A 19,495-nucleotide genomic window follows, 5' to 3' on the forward strand; every position below is an offset into this window, starting at 1 on the left:
TCTAGCTTGTTTCCCCTCTATTTACTGGATTGTTCCGCTTGTTTCGGTCGTACTCCCCGCCGTTAACTTCAGGCATCGAAGTTCCATCGAACGGACATTTGGTCGTTACAAGCAATTATATCGACCAGCCATATCTTCTAGTATTTTTTTTTCGGTAACTTCCTCTTTTCATTTGCAGTTTGTAGATCAACGTCGTCTGTTGATTTTCCCTGCCCCCCTGGACGTCCAGTTATTCACTTCGTCATGCTGATATTGTTAGCTTTCATGTGTTGTATAAGACCCATGCCTCAGATGGTTAGTTTAGTTTTCGATGCCTGGGCTCATCTATCTTTTGACTGTATATTTATTGCCTATTATCATTGCTTCTTTTTTCATCTGATATTGACTCTCGTGATCACAGGCGCCTGTTCTCCGATAAGATTAAGTTAGACGTCAGTCGTGAGAATAATTTGATTATATATACGCTCTATGCTGCCAATTTGGACTGGAGGAATGGGTAAAAAATGCACAAGAAGATGTGTTTCGAAAGAACATACTCGCCTATTTGGGCAGGGTATACGCTGCTGGGATAATTGGTTTGCGTCGTCATGGAACCGCAACTCTTGCAGACGAAAACAAAAATACGAAGAAACGCATACAACTGCGCTAAACCTTGAAGAGATATTCATGAAGCCGCTAATATAGCCCCTGACAATTGGTATGGGTTGCAAAGCAGTCAGCATAATGGTAAATGGTGGTAGCGGACCGAACTAGAAGATAAACACGATTCGAATAGTTTTTTTTCTTTCAGAAGTGGATTCAGACCAAGACTTTAAAATTTTGCCCTCTATACATGGTCAGCGGATATGAATGAATGAATGAATGAATGAATGAATGAATGAATGAATGAATGAATGAATGAATGAATGAATGAATGAATGAATGAATGAATGAATGAATGAATGAATGAATGTGAGACTTTAAATGAAAGCGTTTGCATTAAATACGGCCGGCATCTACGCAAATATTGTGTCCTGGGCCACAGAAAACGTTTGTACACTTTGAAAAATGCTCGCAACACCAATCACGCGTATTTGGCGCGGGATTAGGCAAGTAATATGAAACGATAAGAAAAACTTTTGTCCTGAAAAGCACCATGTCATTTACGTTGAAATTACGCTCAGGTTTTCCGTATTCTAACTGTACGTAACTGCTCCAGTAATTTCAAAGGCTAAAAAAATATTTCTCCCTGATATCCAGTACATTTCATTTCATTTCATTTATTAACACTGTCAGCCACCATAAGGGGCTGTAACAGGAGTGGAAAATACAAAACAAAAAATGAGCAATATAGAAGACGATGAAAATCAATAGTCAATCAAAAATTGTCTCTGAATACATACATACCTCGATCGTAATACTCAGGAAAGATTTTTGTCGTACCATGCTATTATTCTCTTTTTACACTCTGTGCCCGCACGAGAAAAGGCTGGCCTAACACGCTTCGTGTCCCAGCTGTGCTCTTGACATCAACTAGTTTTACTATACCGGAATATATCCAATGTCTTTGTTTTAGCGGTGCCTTTTTTTTTTTTGCACATTTCGCTGTAGTGGGTGCATTATTAAAGTCCGCAGCCAGTCTTGAGTTACTGAATGTGTGAATGCGTAGATGGAGTGAAAAGGATGGCATAATGTGTCACTGGAGGTCCAATGATTTCGCCTCATACAGCCCTTGTTCTCGGGATGCTTTACTGAACAGTTTCTCCTTTTTGATCCGTATTTTGTCCTTTTATTGCGTCCATTTCTAAGCTCCGGGATGGCACTACTTTTTGTAAAACAATTCTTATAAGCAGACGTTCGTTATTAAAATTTGCAATCAGAGCGGAGTTCGTTTTAATGTTTCATTCACTGAATGAAGTTGTACTCGATGAAGAATCAAACCGTTGTCGTAGCAACAGGAAAGCACTTACATTTGCTTGGATCGAAAAGTTTTGCAGTTACCTCTCATGATTACTCACACATGGAAGATGTTCTCTGCATATATGTCTTGGAATGTGCGCTTGTGGGGAAAACAAGGACATGTTTTGCGCTCCTGCAATTTTTGCTTATTTTTATTTTTCTACGTAGTTTGTAGTAAGGGAGTAATTACTCCCGTATTACAAACTTACTCCACCTTGGGGGATTCCCCTAAATATTTGTTCTGCGTAGTTTGTGACTACTTTATAAAATTAATTTTGTTTTTCTCATTACTCTGATTGTCTGTGTTCAAATAGCAGTTCTTTTTGCGTAAGACAACGTCTTGTCGCATATTGGGTTATCGAATAATTAACAACAAACTTACACAATCTTGTCTCAGATATTGTGGGCATTTTATGTTGCTTAGTCAAGCCCAAGCTAATGAACGTAACATTAGCGCAAAAAAAAATGGCCGACAGGATAGAAGAGACGAGTGAGCACCAGTTTTTAGCCCTTCTCCCCGCTTTTTTTCACGCTGATTTTGTAATAATGAGAATACAAACTAGCCCGGCTTGATGCACTGACAAAAAACTAATCCTAGTTTCTTGCCTTAGCTATGTTTCTTCTTCGAAGCTCATTTATTCTTAGGGAACGTACTATTTTATTCGTGAAACCATTAACCTTCTCCTTCGCATATTAATTCTTATCCGTTTCAATTTCTTTTCATCATTTGTCTTTACTTCATCATCCCTCGGATGCGTTGTAGCCTTTCTTTTGATCCCAGGCACTCATAACTCTCTTTTATTGCCTCTCAGTTCGGTGCCTCGCAGTACCAATAAGCGTGAGTAAATACAACGACCGCACTGACGTCATTCGTGTTAGACTGCGTCATTTCTGAAGGCATAAAAGAGAAAAGAGCGAGCTGCCGGCAGAATCTATTTCAGATGAGCGCTCATTACGACAGCGATTGCGCATTCCTAAGGACCAATGGTTTTCTTGAACAAGTACGTCCAAGAGCGATATTTCAAGGAATATATTACTAGCGCTACTAACGCGAGACCATAAGAACGAAGAATAGAAAGAAGACATCACAAGCGTTAGTCATGCCAGAACTGCTTTTTCTCCGAGTATTGTGACTGTTGTTTCCTGCGCCCAGTGTAGTTCCGCATGCATAATGGCGTTCAAGAAATGTCCTTCGCGGTAACGGCTAGTTTAAGTGGACATAGGGGGAAAACTATAGACGGAGGGGTTACAAAACCAGTTTATATATACGATGCTCCCTGGCGGAATAAAATGCGGGCAAATTTTACCAGCGAAAAAATGAAGAAACTTTTGAGGAACAGTAGTCTCACGTGGGACGTCCGTACCAAGCAAATAACCCTGGTGAACAAACAGTATCCGGAATGTCTTTAATTAAACAAGTGAAAGGAGACGCGTTTTCACTTTATTATTCTGCTTATTAAATGACTTCTATTGCAATTCATTCATCGCCTTTATTTCACATAAGTTTTAGGGAAATTTTCGTTTTCTGGTTTTCTGATCATTCTGATGAAAAAATAAAGGTGAAAGCATCGCTTTAGAAGCCAGAGGCCCAAGGTGCTCCTTACATAAAAAAATGAACTTCTCAACATTGCATCGCTGGTGGACTCGACCTGAAAATATTACTAGATTAAGGCGTCCACTTCTCTCAGCTATTCTCCTCCACCATCGCCTAGACGAATCATTATTTTAGCGTGTGAGGGTTAGTAGCTCCACGTCGGGAAAAGAAATATTCTCCGAGAGCATCGACGTCAACAGTTCGAAGCCTCACAGCCTCTAAAAATCCCAAGCATAACTTCTGGCCGCTGGTAGCTGGCAGGTGCCATGGACTGTCACCGATTTGTCGACTGGTTGCATGACGTCATGCGACCACGTGACATGATCGACTAAGAAGGAAGCGCCAACTGAGGCCGCTCCTATCATGCAAGGCTCATATAGGAGCCGAACACACTGCGATTTATTCACAAATAAGAGCTAATGTCAGCGTCATTAACGGTCACGCGTGTATGCCGCGTGAATATCATCTGCCGTTTCTTATTTTATTTAGTGCACAACTTACACCGACGCCTTGGCCGCAGTAGCTGTTTATAAGAACTAATTAATTACCACTTAATAAAGCATTTAGAGAGTGTCGATCGAACTCGAGAAAAGCTTTTGGAGACAGTGGTTAAGAAATGAGGTATGAGGAGTGGAAAGGGGGCCGCATTTTCTGCATCCAAAATATTTATTTGCCTATAAAAATAATACAACTCCAGGTTTATTGGAGAGAATTGCGCTCCTTACGCGCGAGCGGTCTTTCTGGCAAGCCCAGCCCGCCTTTGCGCATGTTTTCTTTATTTTGTATTATCCCATATTCTGGCAACTCATGAACTATATTTCTGACGACGACACACAGAACATATATGTATTAATAAAAAAATGACACCTTGAAGGCATTTATACCTTAATCCACTGCACGAATGCATAAAGATAGGAGAAAAAGAAAGTTAGAACGACTGAAGGGAATGGTTTGACCCAGGGTGTTAGTAATGACCATGAAGGGAAACAACAGCTCGTGGAAAAAAAAATGTATTAACCCGGAGCAATGAGACGCTATGAAAGAGCGAGCTTAGAAGAGGTGAGTGGCCAGCGGAGAAAGTGCGCGCTGACTTAAAACAGCGGCCGGCTGGGCACCTCTACTTTTCTCAAACACTGTGTACCGGTGGCGCCATCTCGTGAATTGGCGGGGACGCAGGCAGAGTCGGCGGTCTCTTGCAGCTCTTCAAATAGCGCGCACGTACGTTAGGTTGCTATTTCTGAGCTAATCACATTTTACGTTGTCACAAACAGTATTCATATTTTCTCGCAGGCTCTCTGCCTGCCTAAAGGATACGTATTGAGTAAGCGCTAGACTTTGATTGTAAGACATGTGCGACCAATTCGAATGTCACTTCGATGTTTTCTGTGACCTTTAGTGAAGTGCCCTGCGACATTCTCATTTCGGCCTACAGGGGTTCGCCTGCAACTCGCGAACTCATGTGTCTTATGTGGCACGTCCATGGCAAGCCAATTGATTCGAGGAAGTAAATCACGTATTTATTTTTCTGGCCAAACAAAAACATAGCTGACATCTGCCTTCACTGAAATAGGTGTAATTAACCCCGCTTCGATTTTATTAATTTGCCTGTTAAATGACATTATTTGCGGTTGACGCTTCTCGCTTTTTGTGCATACAGTTTACGCCGGGTAAACTTTGGGGTTGTGTTGATCCTTGCACAAAAGCAAGCAGCGTTCTAGAAACCAGAGGCATTTGCGTGCTCCTCTCATACGCAAGGGAATATTCCAACACTCAAAACTACGCCCATCCTAAGCGCGTAACGAATTAAAGATGTTAGGAACTATATATGTGGAACATGCAAACACAAGTCGAAAATAAGGAACAAGGAATGTTTAGCATTAGCTTCAAGTTCTAAGAAGGTTTTTCCCGCCAGCCTTGAAGTGTCAGATGTGCAACTTAAAGACTCTGCGTTATTGAGACACACACGCTGTACATTGGTATGTGAAAACGCCCCGTCTATATTCTAAGTCGGTTTTCTCGCAAATATTAATACAACGGAAATAGTGTTGTAATGACGTGAACATGCTTCAGTAAGTACTTGCGCAGCGAAACGGAAGGGAAAAAGGCGAGTGAGTTTCTGCTAAAGCACTTGGTGTCGATGGTTCCGCGGTCTACTTAGTCTAAAGCGTATACAATATGTTTTTCATCGAGAACTAATTTAAAGCCTCATCTGTCTCCCATGGCGAAAACTGTCCTTGCGACACTGGCAGATATTTGAAGTGTATGAAAATAGCACTCAAAACCGCGTAGATTATTAGTTATTGGTCGAAGATCCGAAGCCGTACTTATACAGGGGAAAGCTGAATTTGGCTTCTTTAAATTATTCCAATAAAATAAAGCAGGTTTAGCCTAACTTAGCAGGAATAAGGACATCACTTTTCAAGTGTTTCAGAAGCCTTTCTCTTCGTAGCACTTATTTTACAAGGTTCTTGATTATTAGAGTTAAAAATATGCAAAACGTAATTGTTCATTGTTGATTTTTGAAGGAAAAAAAAAAAAAAACTTCCACATAGCTACTGACAGCATTAACAAAGTCGGGATTGTCAGCTGCTGTTAGAAAAATGATAATTGGCAATTCGCCCGTATTATTTTTAGTATCTACACTCTTTCATCTTTACAGAGGTATCCGAAGACATCACTATGATTGCCTAAACACAAATCGCTAAACCTGCAATCCACATGGGGTGGATTTGACGACTTCCCAATACACCGCATTTTGACGCCGATGAAATGCGCAGAACATGTGGGCCCTGAAATTTCTGACTAAAAAGCACCAGTTCTTAAATTCCCTTTACGTCCTCCACTGGCAGGTGGAAATTTGTTAAACTTTCACATACATGCTGATGTAGGTCCTAATGTATGTATTTTTTCATCCTTTCTACGTACGTGCATGTATACCATTTGAAAATGCAGACTAACCGACAAAACAATATTAGTACTTGATTATTCAAAAATGGTATCTCTGCATTTTCTCCTTATTTGGTCAGCTGGAATTCGTCCCACATCTGGAGCATGGATACTTTTTCACGCTTAGAATGTTTCCTGGAAACTGTCTTCCTGACAGCGGAAACGTAATTTGTCTTCGTGGAGCCGCTTCCCATAAACTTGCCAATGCGATAGTATATCGTGTCTTCGTTATATATACACTGTGACTCTTGTGCCTGCTGTGGATTCTGCTGTTTGTCCTCACCATGTCTTGCTTACCCTACTTTGCAGGCCCTGCCATACAGCCGGCCGTCGAGTCGTGGAGCGCGGAGCTTGGCACCCGGTGAGCTCGAGCAGCACCGGTACCACCCTCCGCCGGAGGCGTTTGAGCAACAGGACCCACTCTTCCCAGCCACCACAGCGGACCCGCCCCCGCTACAGGAACAATCTCCCGTTGCTCCTCACCCGGTATGTCCTCCCTACTCAAAGAAGCACTGCTTAAATATTTGCGAACTGCAAGCTTCATCGCTTTTCCGTATATAGACACAGAGTGTGTGTGCTCATCATAGGGACCACGAAGAATCAGTCAACACGACACCAGGCCGTTCCATTGAGACAACAATTTATTTACTTCTTTCTTTTCTCTCTCTTTATCCCCTCCAATGAGTACAGCTGCTAACCGTGCATTGCCTATTTTATCTCCCTTACATTTTCTTTCTTATCCTTGCATCTCTGACCAACACAGAATCCGCGAGTCGTTTCCCATAGACGCCAGTGACACTCCTGGCACTATAAGTGCTGCAAAAGCTCAGGCTGGAACAAAAGCTTGAAATTACTGCAGGTCCAGCGCCCACGATGACATCTCAATTCCCTGCCCCTTTGCGGCGTTAAAACCGATGCAGGTGCCAGGCGGTGACCCGTTCCCGCTGCTACAGCAGCCGCAGGACTTCCAGCAGGGCCTTCAGCCCGAGCCCCCTCGAGACTACACGGAAACGAGCCGCTCCTCCCTCTCAAGCAGCATGTGGGAGCTGAACGGAGGTGACGAGCGCCGCTATTCGGTGCCGCCCTCGACGTTGTCCGAGCCGGCCACGGCCAGGACTTACAAGACCACCGAGGACCTGCACGCATGGAGCATATACAGGTGCGTAAGGCAGCAGTGGCAAATTTGATTCTAAAGAGAAGATCGCCCACTCTAAACACCACAACACGCACAGTTTTGTCTAGACGTCGTCAGGCGTTACAGTATTTCAGACTTCGCCACGAAGGAAACCGGCAATAGCATCCTGCTAACCGATCATAGGAGTTCTTTATTAATGCTAAAACATTAATGGGCTTTGTTGACGCCGGAAGTGTCAGAAAAATGTGTCGGCGGAAGTTATTCCCATCGTACGCCGGCACAAGGGACGTCATCAGACACTGACCAGATAGGATTTGTAAGTCATGCTATAAAGAAGTGCTGTATCATCACCGAATTATGAGTCATTAATCATGGGACACGAAACGGTCAAGTCAGTAATTACTCGTGTTAGTCATATGTCATGAGGCATTAGTCATTGGTCAAGACACATAAAAATGAAATGCTGAGTCATGCGATGTGGGTAAAAAGATGCAGAGAAGGAGCCACCAACGTCTCGCCAATGATAATGCTTTCGCAATTTCCCAATGCAGTTCCTGCGGTGATCTCTAAGTTTATTAGAAACACGTTCCTTCATGATCTTTATTGCAGGGTCTCATGTACCGCTGCAGACTGGTTCAATCGCTTGGCCGCGTGAGAGTTGACGTCATTTGTCGCATTCGCAGGCAAAACCTGAACTCGGACTTCACCGATTCGGCGCTGGGGACGTCGGAGAAATCCCAGCCGCCTTTCGGCAACTTCCAACTGCGAGAGTCCACTGTGCACACCATCCTCAACCATCCCAAATATGGCCCCAAGGAGCGCAGCTCCGAGTTGGGTGTCAATGTCAACACCTACCTCAGGTATGGATGCTCAAAGGATAACTGTAAAGCATTTCAGGTTCGCTGAACAAGATTTCATGCAATATCATCGCACTGTTCGTGTAACATTAATCATACTCTCCTGAAGTAAGATCTCAAGTAGCAATAGAATGTCTCACAATATGTGGGCACTGGCTATGCATTTGATTATGCATTATGTCCCTCTTTTTTCCTCTCTTACGCGGACAAGGTTTGGCCTTCCGCGCGTGCTGCCTCCGCATCCGAGCTCGTGCCTGGGCATCAGCGAGCGGCCTTCGGGTGTCACGACTCAGCCGCAGGGCCGCGAGAACTCTAGCGGCTACGACTCGAGCGACGACGACCACCAGGGTGGCGCAAGACTGGCCAATGCCAAGCGCGCCCGCAGCGACCCGGACTTTCGCAGCCACGACCTGGTCAGCACCGAGCCATCGGGGGTGGCATCGGCCATCTCCGCCTACGAGCGACATCGTAAGCACAATCACCGGCTCAAGGCCAACAGCGAAGCCGACCTGATAGCGGGAGAAGAGGACCGCCACTGGGACGTCATCCCGAGGCCTGGCACGGCCTCCACCACCGCGGTGCCGCCGGGGTCTACTCACAAGGTTTGGCAAATTTTTCCTCGTGTAAAAGTACATGAGACGTAAATAAGTGCCGCTATTACTGCACTTAGTCCCTTCTTGACTCACTGTTGGTCCTAGTGAAGAACAGCTATCGGGTGCGATCTCTTTCGGATTAGTCTCTAAAGAACTAATAATTGGTATCTCAAAAGTCAAAGGATGTGCCGGCGCAATCACTTCCGAAAAATCTTGCATCTGTTGCCTTGCTCATTTCTGTTGGCTTTACTGATACTGTTTGCGAACTGTCCGGTACAGAAAAATTACGTCAAAGCCGTTGACATGGAAGTGTTGCCTACACTGCACTATAATAAAAAATGACGAAAGTCGACTCCTAATTCTATCAAAATGGTCAAACTATCCTATCCTGTGCACTGTGGAATGAGGGCCTCCAAAAATTCAGGCCGATGAAGCATCGTAACCACACAGTGATTTCCAACAAGGGCGAATTGTGGTTGGACACGAGCTCTAATCATAGCTAGGCCTAAGTCAAGTCCCCTAGCTCACCATTCAAAAGTGATGCCATGCCCTATCCACCGACACTTCCCTGAACGCTTCTTCGCATCTTGCCTATCTTCGCTTCTCAAACTTGAATTTGTGACATATTTCCTTTTCTCTGTTCTTTGAGGTAGAAAGAGTACAGAGTGCGCCTTCCAAAGCTTCGAGAACTGAATAATGGCAGCTAAAAATGCAAAGTTATGTATAAGACTCCTTTGTGCACCGGCCATCTTATGCACTGATGATTGCGCCGAGGGGATGTCAATAAACCTCAATGGATGCTGAGCTATGATGCATACGGTGTCTTGAAAAAAAAAAGAGAAAAGCACTTCTAGGGTGCACAAGTGAGCAGATGACTAGAAAGTGTATTCTGACTTCAGTTGTTCTGTTTTTCCTTGGTTTTTAACTTCACTGTTTTTATTTTTATCATTGGGGGAATGGGGGGGGGGGGGGGTAGGGTGCTTAAGACAATTTCGTGATATTAATTTTTGAACCCTGAGTCGAACATAAAACCTGCGAGAACTAAACACATTAAGAAGAAATTGTGCAACAATAACAGGTATCTCACTTTGCCTTGGTAACTATAACAAGCCCATTATCTATATATATTATAAAAACAGTACATAATAGTCCGTAATGACCTCGTTTTGCAGATTATGTGCTCGGAGGTTCCGAGAGTCAATGTCTTTAATGCAATGTATGCGTTTTGCTCCGTATCGATTGCATCGGTTCATGCAGTACTTCATACGTTCATGAGCGACTGCCTTACCACAGTGCGTGCCTTCCTCCCGTGCTCCTGCAGGGTCCTCCCAGTCGCGCCGAGTCACGCATGGCGGGAGATCGTCGCAGCGTTGCCGGCTCGCACATGTCCATGGGCTCCAGGGCCACCTCGCAGAAGCAAGGCCTGACCAAGAACTCACTCTTCCCAAGAGACTCGCTCTACTCAAGCCTTCCCGGCGGAGAGGCCGACATTTCCCTCGTCAAGCACCCACACCTGCAGGTGCGCAGTTGGAAAGGAGAAATTTGCAAGAAATGCCCGCGAAACGATTCCACAATGCATGACCTCCCCCCTCCCCTTCCCGACATCCCATCTCCCCATCCCCTAGACGCCAAGAGTGCCGCCACGACATAGGCCGGCATAACCCGCGTCCAGTATCCCGCCCCAAGAATACCCCAAAGACATCATCATCATCATCATCATCATCATCATCATCATCATCAACAACAACAACAACGGCGTTCCCACCGAACGTTGTCCTTGTTTTGCGAGCGTTCATACATTCCCACACTGCACGAACAGCCTTTGAAATCCTTGCTGTTTCTTCCTTCTAAATGTTCTGCCTTTTTAACTATTGGTTATCTACTACTACTGTTTCCAGTTTATGCTAATTATAGATTTTACATTATCAGAATGTTGTGGAGTTCTCTCGCCTTGAAATAGAATAAGACTCATTAACATTCACACAAGAGCAGCCATACGGCTACAGAGAAATGCTATACAGCTTTCACTGAAACTGTAGTTTAAAAAAAATGTTCCCAGTCCGGAGTTCGAACCTTGGACCATCAGATGTACGGGGCTGTCTCTCCTTCTTCCAATGTGCTCGGACAGAAAACTGTTAACTATAGATACCGGTTACCGCTTGTCCTCATGTTCCGCCACGAGCTCACACTAGCCCCCATGTATTCTGCCGTGGCTCTTTTCTTCATTTGTTCCACTTCGTCTTCTTGGTCCGAGCTCAGCTGGATTACCTGTCTTCCAGTTACGCGTCCAATGCGCAATGAACGCTACGCGTTTGTACAGCATGAGATGAGCTAGTATAAGAACTGTACTGTGTTATAAATCTGAACTGTGAGTTCTGCACGGCGCAGTCAAAAAGTGATATTAGGAGAATGTAACATGCAATCCCTAGAATGCATTAGTACCATAAAAACCGCCTCACTTTACTCCCAGCCGGGCATATTTTCGTAGCGGCAAGATGTGTCAGCCATGCCAGCATTGGCTGCCATCACCCATAGGCCACAGTGTGGAGTTCTCGGGTCCTCATACGCTGTGTAAATTTGGCGACGCTAACGACGTTGGCGTAGGCCGCCTGGGTTTTCATTAACTCTGTTTCGACACAGGTTCGAGATTTGACCTTCGAACTGGACCGGTCGAGTCTGGGCCAGCGTCTGTGTGGCGGTCCGCGCACCAAGCTGCTGCTGCTAGAGGGCCTCTCGTTCGAGGTCAGAGGCGGAGAGATCCTCGCCATCACTGCCACTTCGGGTGAGCTTGTTGCTTCGATAACTTTTGCATGGCAGAAACTCAACTAACGAGTCTGGGGGACTGCTGGGTGTTCCTTACTGAGGAACGTGAATACGCACGGTACGCAAACGCGAGTATATAGACTGGACATCACGAGTGAAAACCTCTAGCTGCTCTTTTAACCGTCATCGGAAAAATAAATACTATATCGTCATCAAATTCCGTGTGTATGCTTGGCGTCTTAAAACAGGTATTGGGTGTCCTTTCACGTCAAAGATGTTGAGATATAATTTTGACTGACACCTGATGCGCTTTATGTCCTCATCTTTCCTGCCTTTTTTTGTCCAAATCTGTGTCCATTACGTTTTTTTTTTTTTCAGCCTTGTTGTTCCAGTGTATTTTGCATGTGACTTTTGAACCGGAGCTCATGAGTTGTAATCTTGGCGGTGACGACCTTATTCAGACGGAGAAGTGCAAAAACGCCGACATTATCGCACATTAACAAAAACTTCTCGTGGTCGGATTTGATCCGGTGAAGCCTGCTCCAGCGTTCCTCGTAGCTTACGAGGAGCTATGGGCTGTTTAAAACCGCAAACCTTACCATACGCTCACATGATTTCGATTGTAAGGAACACTTACGTATTCTTTTAACCTTCGCTTATCTTAGCTGGGAAGCGTAGAAACTTTTTACAGGCGGCTACAAAAACAAAAAGATCACTGTCGTACACAAGGAAAGCATAAGCTGCGTACAAAATTGCGTAAGTACAAAAGCTACGTATAAAGAATGACTCTATATGTGGAATAAAACGGAATCCATTAGTTTCAACGAAAGGTCAATGCAGATAAAATGACAACAGTCCCAGACAACCAAGTACAGACACGCCTGCTTCTGAGCCGAAGCTATCAGATGGTTTTACCTCGCGGCACCGACAGTGAAAGTCTAGCGGGAGCTCACAAACTTTTTATTAAGCTTCAACTAACAAGAGTTCATAAATATTCTTGATTTTGTTTTCACTATAACTGAAAGCGCTATTGATTTCTACCATGCGTCGTTCTCTGAAACTCTTACCCTCAAAGGGTAATACATTTCGGGGAACTTCACAGTGGACATAGTATCCGCGAAACTATGTCTGTTTTAGTCTGTGTTTTGCGAGGTTTTGCTTTGATTTAAACAGTTTCAAACAATTTTGCCTATCAAATATATCGTTTTTAGGGGCACGTTTCATTGGTCACAAAAGAGGGGTGAAATTGGATCCATACTTTCTTTATTCTACGTTGGCGCAATGCACCCATAACATATTTGTCTGCAGGAATGAATGTCGCATTTTCTTCGTGTGGTAAGGTTGTGCAAAGTTTTAGCGAGTGGCTTATTCCATATAGATAAGAGTTTCAGAGAATGGAATAAAGAAGAAATCGATCGCACTATTTGCGCAGGCGAAACCACAGCTTTCCAATATACGACCCGACTATTTATGGTTGAAACTCGAGATGAGGTAGTTTCTAAAGGAAATTTTAAAAAGGCTTTGTTTCACCCGGCTCGTTTAACATTACAGATTTGCTTTGTCCCTTCTCCAGTATAAGTGCTGGCTTCGGGTGGGTAAGACATCAAAACTTTTCGCATTTTATTCCAATTCAGCTGTCTTTCTAAGACAAAACGGTTGGCATAGAGGGTGCGCGTCAGGTCATGTATAGAAGCCTTGCGCTGGATTTTGAAGGCATTGTGGCGTCGCTTCGTGGTGGCAAACAAAAAATGCTGATTTTTTTAGTACAACGCAGGCTCTGCCTGTGCTGCAGCACGTACTACCTCCTGGCTTTCTACGTCTACTAGCGCTTTTTTATGTCCCTTCGTAAATTGAAAAGACTCCCCATGTCTCACGGACATCGTTGTGAGCCGGCGGTATATCCCTAATGAAAAAATTATGTGAGGCAATAACCTCACATTTTTTCACACAATCTCACTCAATTCATATAAGAAATCACATACATGTCGCATATAATTGCATAAGGTCTCATAGTTCCTTGTAGATTATCATAAGCAATGTACGAGATGTTATGATAATGATGTGCACCGTATGAGAGTCTATGTGATTAGATGAGATTTTATGAGGTTATTGCCTCGTAGAACATTTGGTTTTTCAGTAGAGTAGCCTGAGAATAAAAAAAGAGCTTCTACCTTGGCATGTACGCCTCCGTGCAGAAAATCGTCACCGTCGCTGCTTGCGTCGTAGGGTGCCATGAACAAGTTAAAAATACCAGTATTCGATTCTACCGCTGTATTTCATAGCCACATGAAACGAAGGTTTGGTACGGCAATTCGGTGCACTAGTTGGAGAGAAATGCCTTCGTCTGTGCTGGCTACTGCACCTGATTCAAAGTTTAAATATATAGAATAAATGCCAGCATGTTCATTCGTGATCACGAGAGAAACAGTCCGTTATGTAACTGTTTTCAAAAGGTAAGACAGTGGAGTAGTGGAATAAGGTGGGCTCGTTTTTACTGATATCTGTATCTGTCTATATCTTAGTTGAGTACAACGCAGAGGCTATGGAACAAAAAATTGTAGGGGTAACTTTAAGAGATAGGAAGCATGCAGAGTGGGTCAGAGGAATAACTCAAGTTACTGGCATTCTAGCGGAAATCAAGAAGAATAAATGCGCATGGCAGGACATGTAGTGCAAAGAAAGGATAACCGATGGTCGCTTAGAATAACAAGTTGGATTTCATTGGAAGGAAAGCGTACTTGAGGGCGGCAGAAAGTCAGGTGGGCGGAGGAGTTTAAAAAGCCCGCAGGGGTAAAGCAGAGGCAGCTAGAATAGGACCGGTTAATGGGAGCAATATGGGAGATGCTTTCGCCCTGCAGTGGGTATAATCTGGCTGATGATGATGATGATGATGATGATGATGATGATGATGATGATGATGATGATGATAATGATAATGATTATGATGATGATGATGATGTTATCTAACAACGAACACCGAAACTCGCCGCTACGTAATTCGAACGTTCCTGCAGTCTCAGCTACAGAATTCTGTCCGTAGACACTATATAATAAAACGGGGCGTATAAAGCGAAAACCAGGGCAGGACGAACAAAAATCTTGCCACCCTATGAGGGACATGCATGCAATGAACGCAACCCCAGCGGCTTGTGCACGGCCCACGCAAAAACTATAGGAAGGACTGTTTGTGCCTCAGGAAGCTCATTTGTGTTTCCTATCTTTGTTGCAATTTTGTGTATTCATGCGCCTCAACTTAGTTATGTCTTTGTAGAGCTCCAGTTCGCACGACTATCGCCTGCCTGTCGACTGGCAACACGCTGAAACTTCGCCTCCGATTTCTACACGTCGTACAATACTTGACATTGAGTTATTCATTGCCTTTTAAACATCATGATAATCCGAAAGTATATGCAGCGCCTTAGATTCCTCGTAATTCGTGCTGTAATACAACTCAAAGCTGCAGATTCATATCGACTGCATGTATTCGAAAACAGACTGCGGAGATTTGTAGTACCCAGCAAACGCCTGGAGGGCGCCTTTTACACCGTGTTTACGGCGCCTCCTGGGCAGCGCAAGACGCTTACGGCTTTTGTACGTGGCAGAAGTGTTTAAATGTTGAGGCTAGGATCTGGCAAATCACCTTCAAGCTTTTATTCTAGAGGTTTTCATGAATATTCATAATTCCTCCTTTCTTTATTTTGGCTAGACCGATTGCGCAACTTTCTTCTTTTATCATAAACCACGTTTACTTTTCTGGTAAGTGCTTGGTTCCTTAAATATGACCTGTGGCATTTCTAAAAATTGCTCTTTACAGATTCTTGAACCAAACCTAACGCTTGCAGATTAACTGGAGCGTTGGAAATACCACCATAGGGCAAACCAACCCCGGCTTCAGTTGCAATCATACTACTTTAATTAAAATCCTATTAAGAAGCAAACGGCAGTCACGGTTTCAAGAAAGCCTTAATTAAAATCGGTGACGGCTCAAAATCCGCTCGCTTCCACTCGCCACGAGAAATTATGTAAAGCAGCGGTCTGAGAGGAGCAAAGAATAGCACGTGCTTGCAATTGGGCTGCATTTAGAGCCCCAAAGAATAGCAGAAGGGCCCAAATACCAAATTATGTATTACTGTTTACTGCTAGGGCTACATTCTTCACGATGACGAGACCTTTTAATAATCGCGCAGGCTGGCGCACCCAAATTTTGCGACATTCTGAGCATAGGATTCCTCACTTATGCGGGAGGAAATACATCAGTCACTCAACTGGTCATGTGAGAATGACAGACTACGACAGCGCAGGAAGAAACTGTTTTGCCGATACAAGTAGGCGTAGTGCAACTAGGACGATGTAAGATGAACCAATATTCGTCTCCGGGACTGGTTCAAACCACTCCTTCGTACGCAGAGCAAGAGGGCTCCGCCTTACTGGACATCCTTGCCAATCGGCACCCCAAGTGGGGCAGCCGCCTGCGCGGCGACATCATGTTCAACGGGCTCTTCATGCCGCCGGCCAGACTGGAGCACTGCGTCGCCTACGTGGCCCGAAACTGGCGCCTCTGGCCGGATATGAGCGTCCGCCAGTGGATGCTCTTCACATCCCTCCTACAGGAGCCCGGTGGACCAGGCAGGGACACCAAGGCCAGGGTGAGGCCATGCTCAACTCTCGTCCTCCTCCTTCCTTCCTTCCTTCCTTCCTTCCTTCCTTCCTTCCTTCTTTCCTTCCTTCCTTCCCTCCCTCCTTCCACCCCTTGCTTCCTTCCTTCCTGCCTTTGGCCCTCCCTCCCTCTTTTCTTCCTAGCTTCCTTTCATTCATCCATCTTCATCTCACATATCTCTTCTGGAGACAGCTTGCCAATCGGTGGCAACATGGTAAGGTACTGCTTGACGGAAATATTAGTACGGAAGCACTCATAGTTTTACCACCAAAGACCAAGAATATTGTTCTAACAGTATTTGCTTGCTTGTTCGTTTGCTTCTGTTCCGTCGCTCTGATTGGCTAAGCTGTTTTGTGAGCCCACAACCACGTCTTCTCGGGCGGGTAATTCAAACTAAGTCCAGTCGCCTCGGTTGGTCCTTCAAGTTCCCCAGCTAACGCAGAGATTGATGGAGCTAATTGTCTGACCATTAAGTTTTGTAGTGCTTTCATACTAAAGCAATATCGGAGCACACTCGAACCGATCGGGTTAGACCCCGGGTACTCCGGTAAAGTAGCCAGTGTCTTCTCCTCGGAGCGATAACCAGGTTTAAGCGGAGTAAAACATACGCCTTTTGACGCAGTGGCCCCAGACGGCTGTTGCATTGGAGCTTATCGCGGAGAACACGGCCAAGTCACCACCGTTGAACGCGGCGACTCTCAGATTGCGCCAAATGTTCAGCTGAAATGGCAGCTTTCCTGCTTTCACACTATAATTGTTTTAACGGGGGATAAACCCTCTCAATGTTTTGCCTACGGAAAAAAAAAAGTATGAACATTACCGCCCTTTTATATCTGAGAAAATATGTTGCCTAAATCGCGACTCAGGACTATATGCTATGTCGTACAGATGCCTGGAACTTAAGTTAAACATGGCAAGTAAGACTTTACTTTACGAAGAAACATTTTGGTGTAGATAAACGCCCTCCTCGAAGACCTGGGCCTCGGCCAGCTGAAGCACACGCGAATCAGAGATCTGACCGAATCCGAAGCGAGACGCCTCAACGTTGGCTCCCAGTTGCTCCTCGACACAGGTGGGTGTTATTTTTTGAACATGCGTTTTTGTTTCTGCTTTTATTTTTTTCTGCGGCTTTGCACTTTGCCAAAACAAAAAAGTGTTTGTAAGATGACATATCTTCATTTAATTTCGCAGTTATAGACGTTCGGAGATCGTCGAAAAGTACATCCAAAGATATCATCTGTGATAAGAATATATGGACTAATGAGGTGATAACGTTAAAAGAAAATAAAGCTTTCCTGTAATCTCCCTGTGTGTTATTCCACCTGTATCAACTGAGCTTTATTCATACATATATTCTAAACACGATCTTGGGCCCAGCAGAATCAGAAAGCACTCATTATTAAACCTTTCAGAGGCTATTATGTTTTCTTCTGAAGATGCACCAAACAATAGGCATGTCAGTGTTAATGGCAGGAAATGAGCTTATGACTACATAAGTAATCAACGGTGATAATGATGATGTTAGAATGTTCGCTACTCTAGCCTTTGTAATGTGTCCTCTGATTCTTCATTGCTCTTGACATTTCCGTGCGCCCTTATTGCTGTGGTACATGGTACATGAGCAACAGCGATGATATACCATGTGATGTCCAATTATGTCAAGGTGGTCATAGTGATGACATGACTTCTCCCGACATCACAGACGTGGTGCTGCTAGATCAGCCTGTCTCCGGAATGGACATTCTCGACAGTTTCTTCCTCATCGACTACCTCCGGCAGTGGGCCGCCAGAGGCCGCATCGTCATCATGACCATCCACCCTCCCACCTACGAGATCTTCACCATGATGACGCGTGGTGCGTACTGCCAACAATGGGTATTCTGTTATACACGGCGGACACCGCGCAACCCTTGCTATCTTGCGTAACATTTCTTGCAGAATGTAGCCTTTTTATGGGTAAAAAACAAAGAACTACGTAGTGGATGGCTCCGGTATATTTTAGAACATGACGCGTTGGTTTACTTGAGTTGGCAATGCAGAATGCAAGATCATTTTTGTATTTCGTCGCCATCGAAATATGAGATCAAACCTGCTACCTTGGGATAACCTGCTGAACGCCGAGGCCACTCTTTCGTCAAAAATACTCAACATTTGGATCCCACAGGGCACGAAACGCGTGGATAAAATCAGGAAATAATTTCGTAAACGTCCTTAACATCACCAAAAGGCTAATGATGTTCATAGGGCATTGGCGCGATGATTACGGCGCTTGTGGTTGCCGAGGAAGGTGACGGCTCATTGAGCGTACTACTTCGTTACGCTACCAATGAATTTCGGTACTGAAATGCTAATGGGCGAGCACATGCGTTACATTCACTAAGTGCTCAACTGATAGATTATGCGGCAAACCAGTTAGGGTATTATAGCTTCTTCAAACATTTGAACAAAACGCGAGTTTACAGTGAAACCTGAAAAGAAATTCGCATTCCCAGATGATATGGATTGCTCTCAGAGTAGGTACTGCAATAATGGAAATGCATTCACTGTGCCTGAGAAAAGACAGAGTGGTGAGTTTCAGAAATTTTCTGTGACCATGACTTTCACGAGTGCAGTAACTGAAGATCATCAAGATACCATCGTCTTCGTTGAGTGCTGCACTTCCGACGAGTGATACTGATGTCGCGCGTTTCATTAGCAAGCTTCATGACTAAACGCGCACTAGTTTAAATGAGTCAAAACAGCTTTATTATGTGTCGTCATACCGCTTGCTCCGTGCAGCCCTTAATGAGAACAAAAAAGAACTCGCATTCTTGTGATGTTTTTTTTTTCTTAGTGGCCATCATATCTACGGGTCGCATGGTCTACCATGGCAAGCGACGTGACCTCCTTCCTTACTTCTCCTACATCGACTTTCCCTGCCCGGCTTACAAGAACCCCTCCGACTACTACCGTGAGTCTACACTTGTATACTGTTTCGTTCACTGTACATACCTTGCACTTGGCAGGGCGTCT

At 44.5% G+C, this 19,495-nt stretch overlaps 1 protein-coding gene across 1 annotated transcript in view; it reads left to right on the plus strand.

Moving 5' to 3' along the window:
* Positions 1–19,495, plus strand: part of LOC146181687 (ATP-binding cassette sub-family G member 8) — a 266,465-nt gene that overhangs the window by 237,145 nt on the left and 9,825 nt on the right. The window contains exons 2-11 of the mRNA XM_084576680.1: positions 6,788–6,964; positions 7,399–7,637; positions 8,297–8,473; positions 8,682–9,072; positions 10,385–10,582; positions 11,704–11,845; positions 16,234–16,472; positions 17,438–17,555; positions 18,186–18,338; positions 19,317–19,433. Of these exons, the coding sequence (XP_084432806.1) occupies positions 7,516–7,637; positions 8,297–8,473; positions 8,682–9,072; positions 10,385–10,582; positions 11,704–11,845; positions 16,234–16,472; positions 17,438–17,555; positions 18,186–18,338; positions 19,317–19,433 (1,657 nt within the window). The 5' untranslated portion in view covers positions 6,788–6,964; positions 7,399–7,515. The remainder of the gene's footprint in view (positions 1–6,787; positions 6,965–7,398; positions 7,638–8,296; positions 8,474–8,681; positions 9,073–10,384; positions 10,583–11,703; positions 11,846–16,233; positions 16,473–17,437; positions 17,556–18,185; positions 18,339–19,316; positions 19,434–19,495) is intronic.

Source organism: Amblyomma maculatum, chromosome 8 (genome assembly GCF_055883805.1).
Source record: "Amblyomma maculatum isolate TAMU_Amacu chromosome 8, ASM5588380v1, whole genome shotgun sequence".
NCBI classification, from domain to species: Eukaryota; Metazoa; Arthropoda; class Arachnida; order Ixodida; family Ixodidae; genus Amblyomma; species Amblyomma maculatum.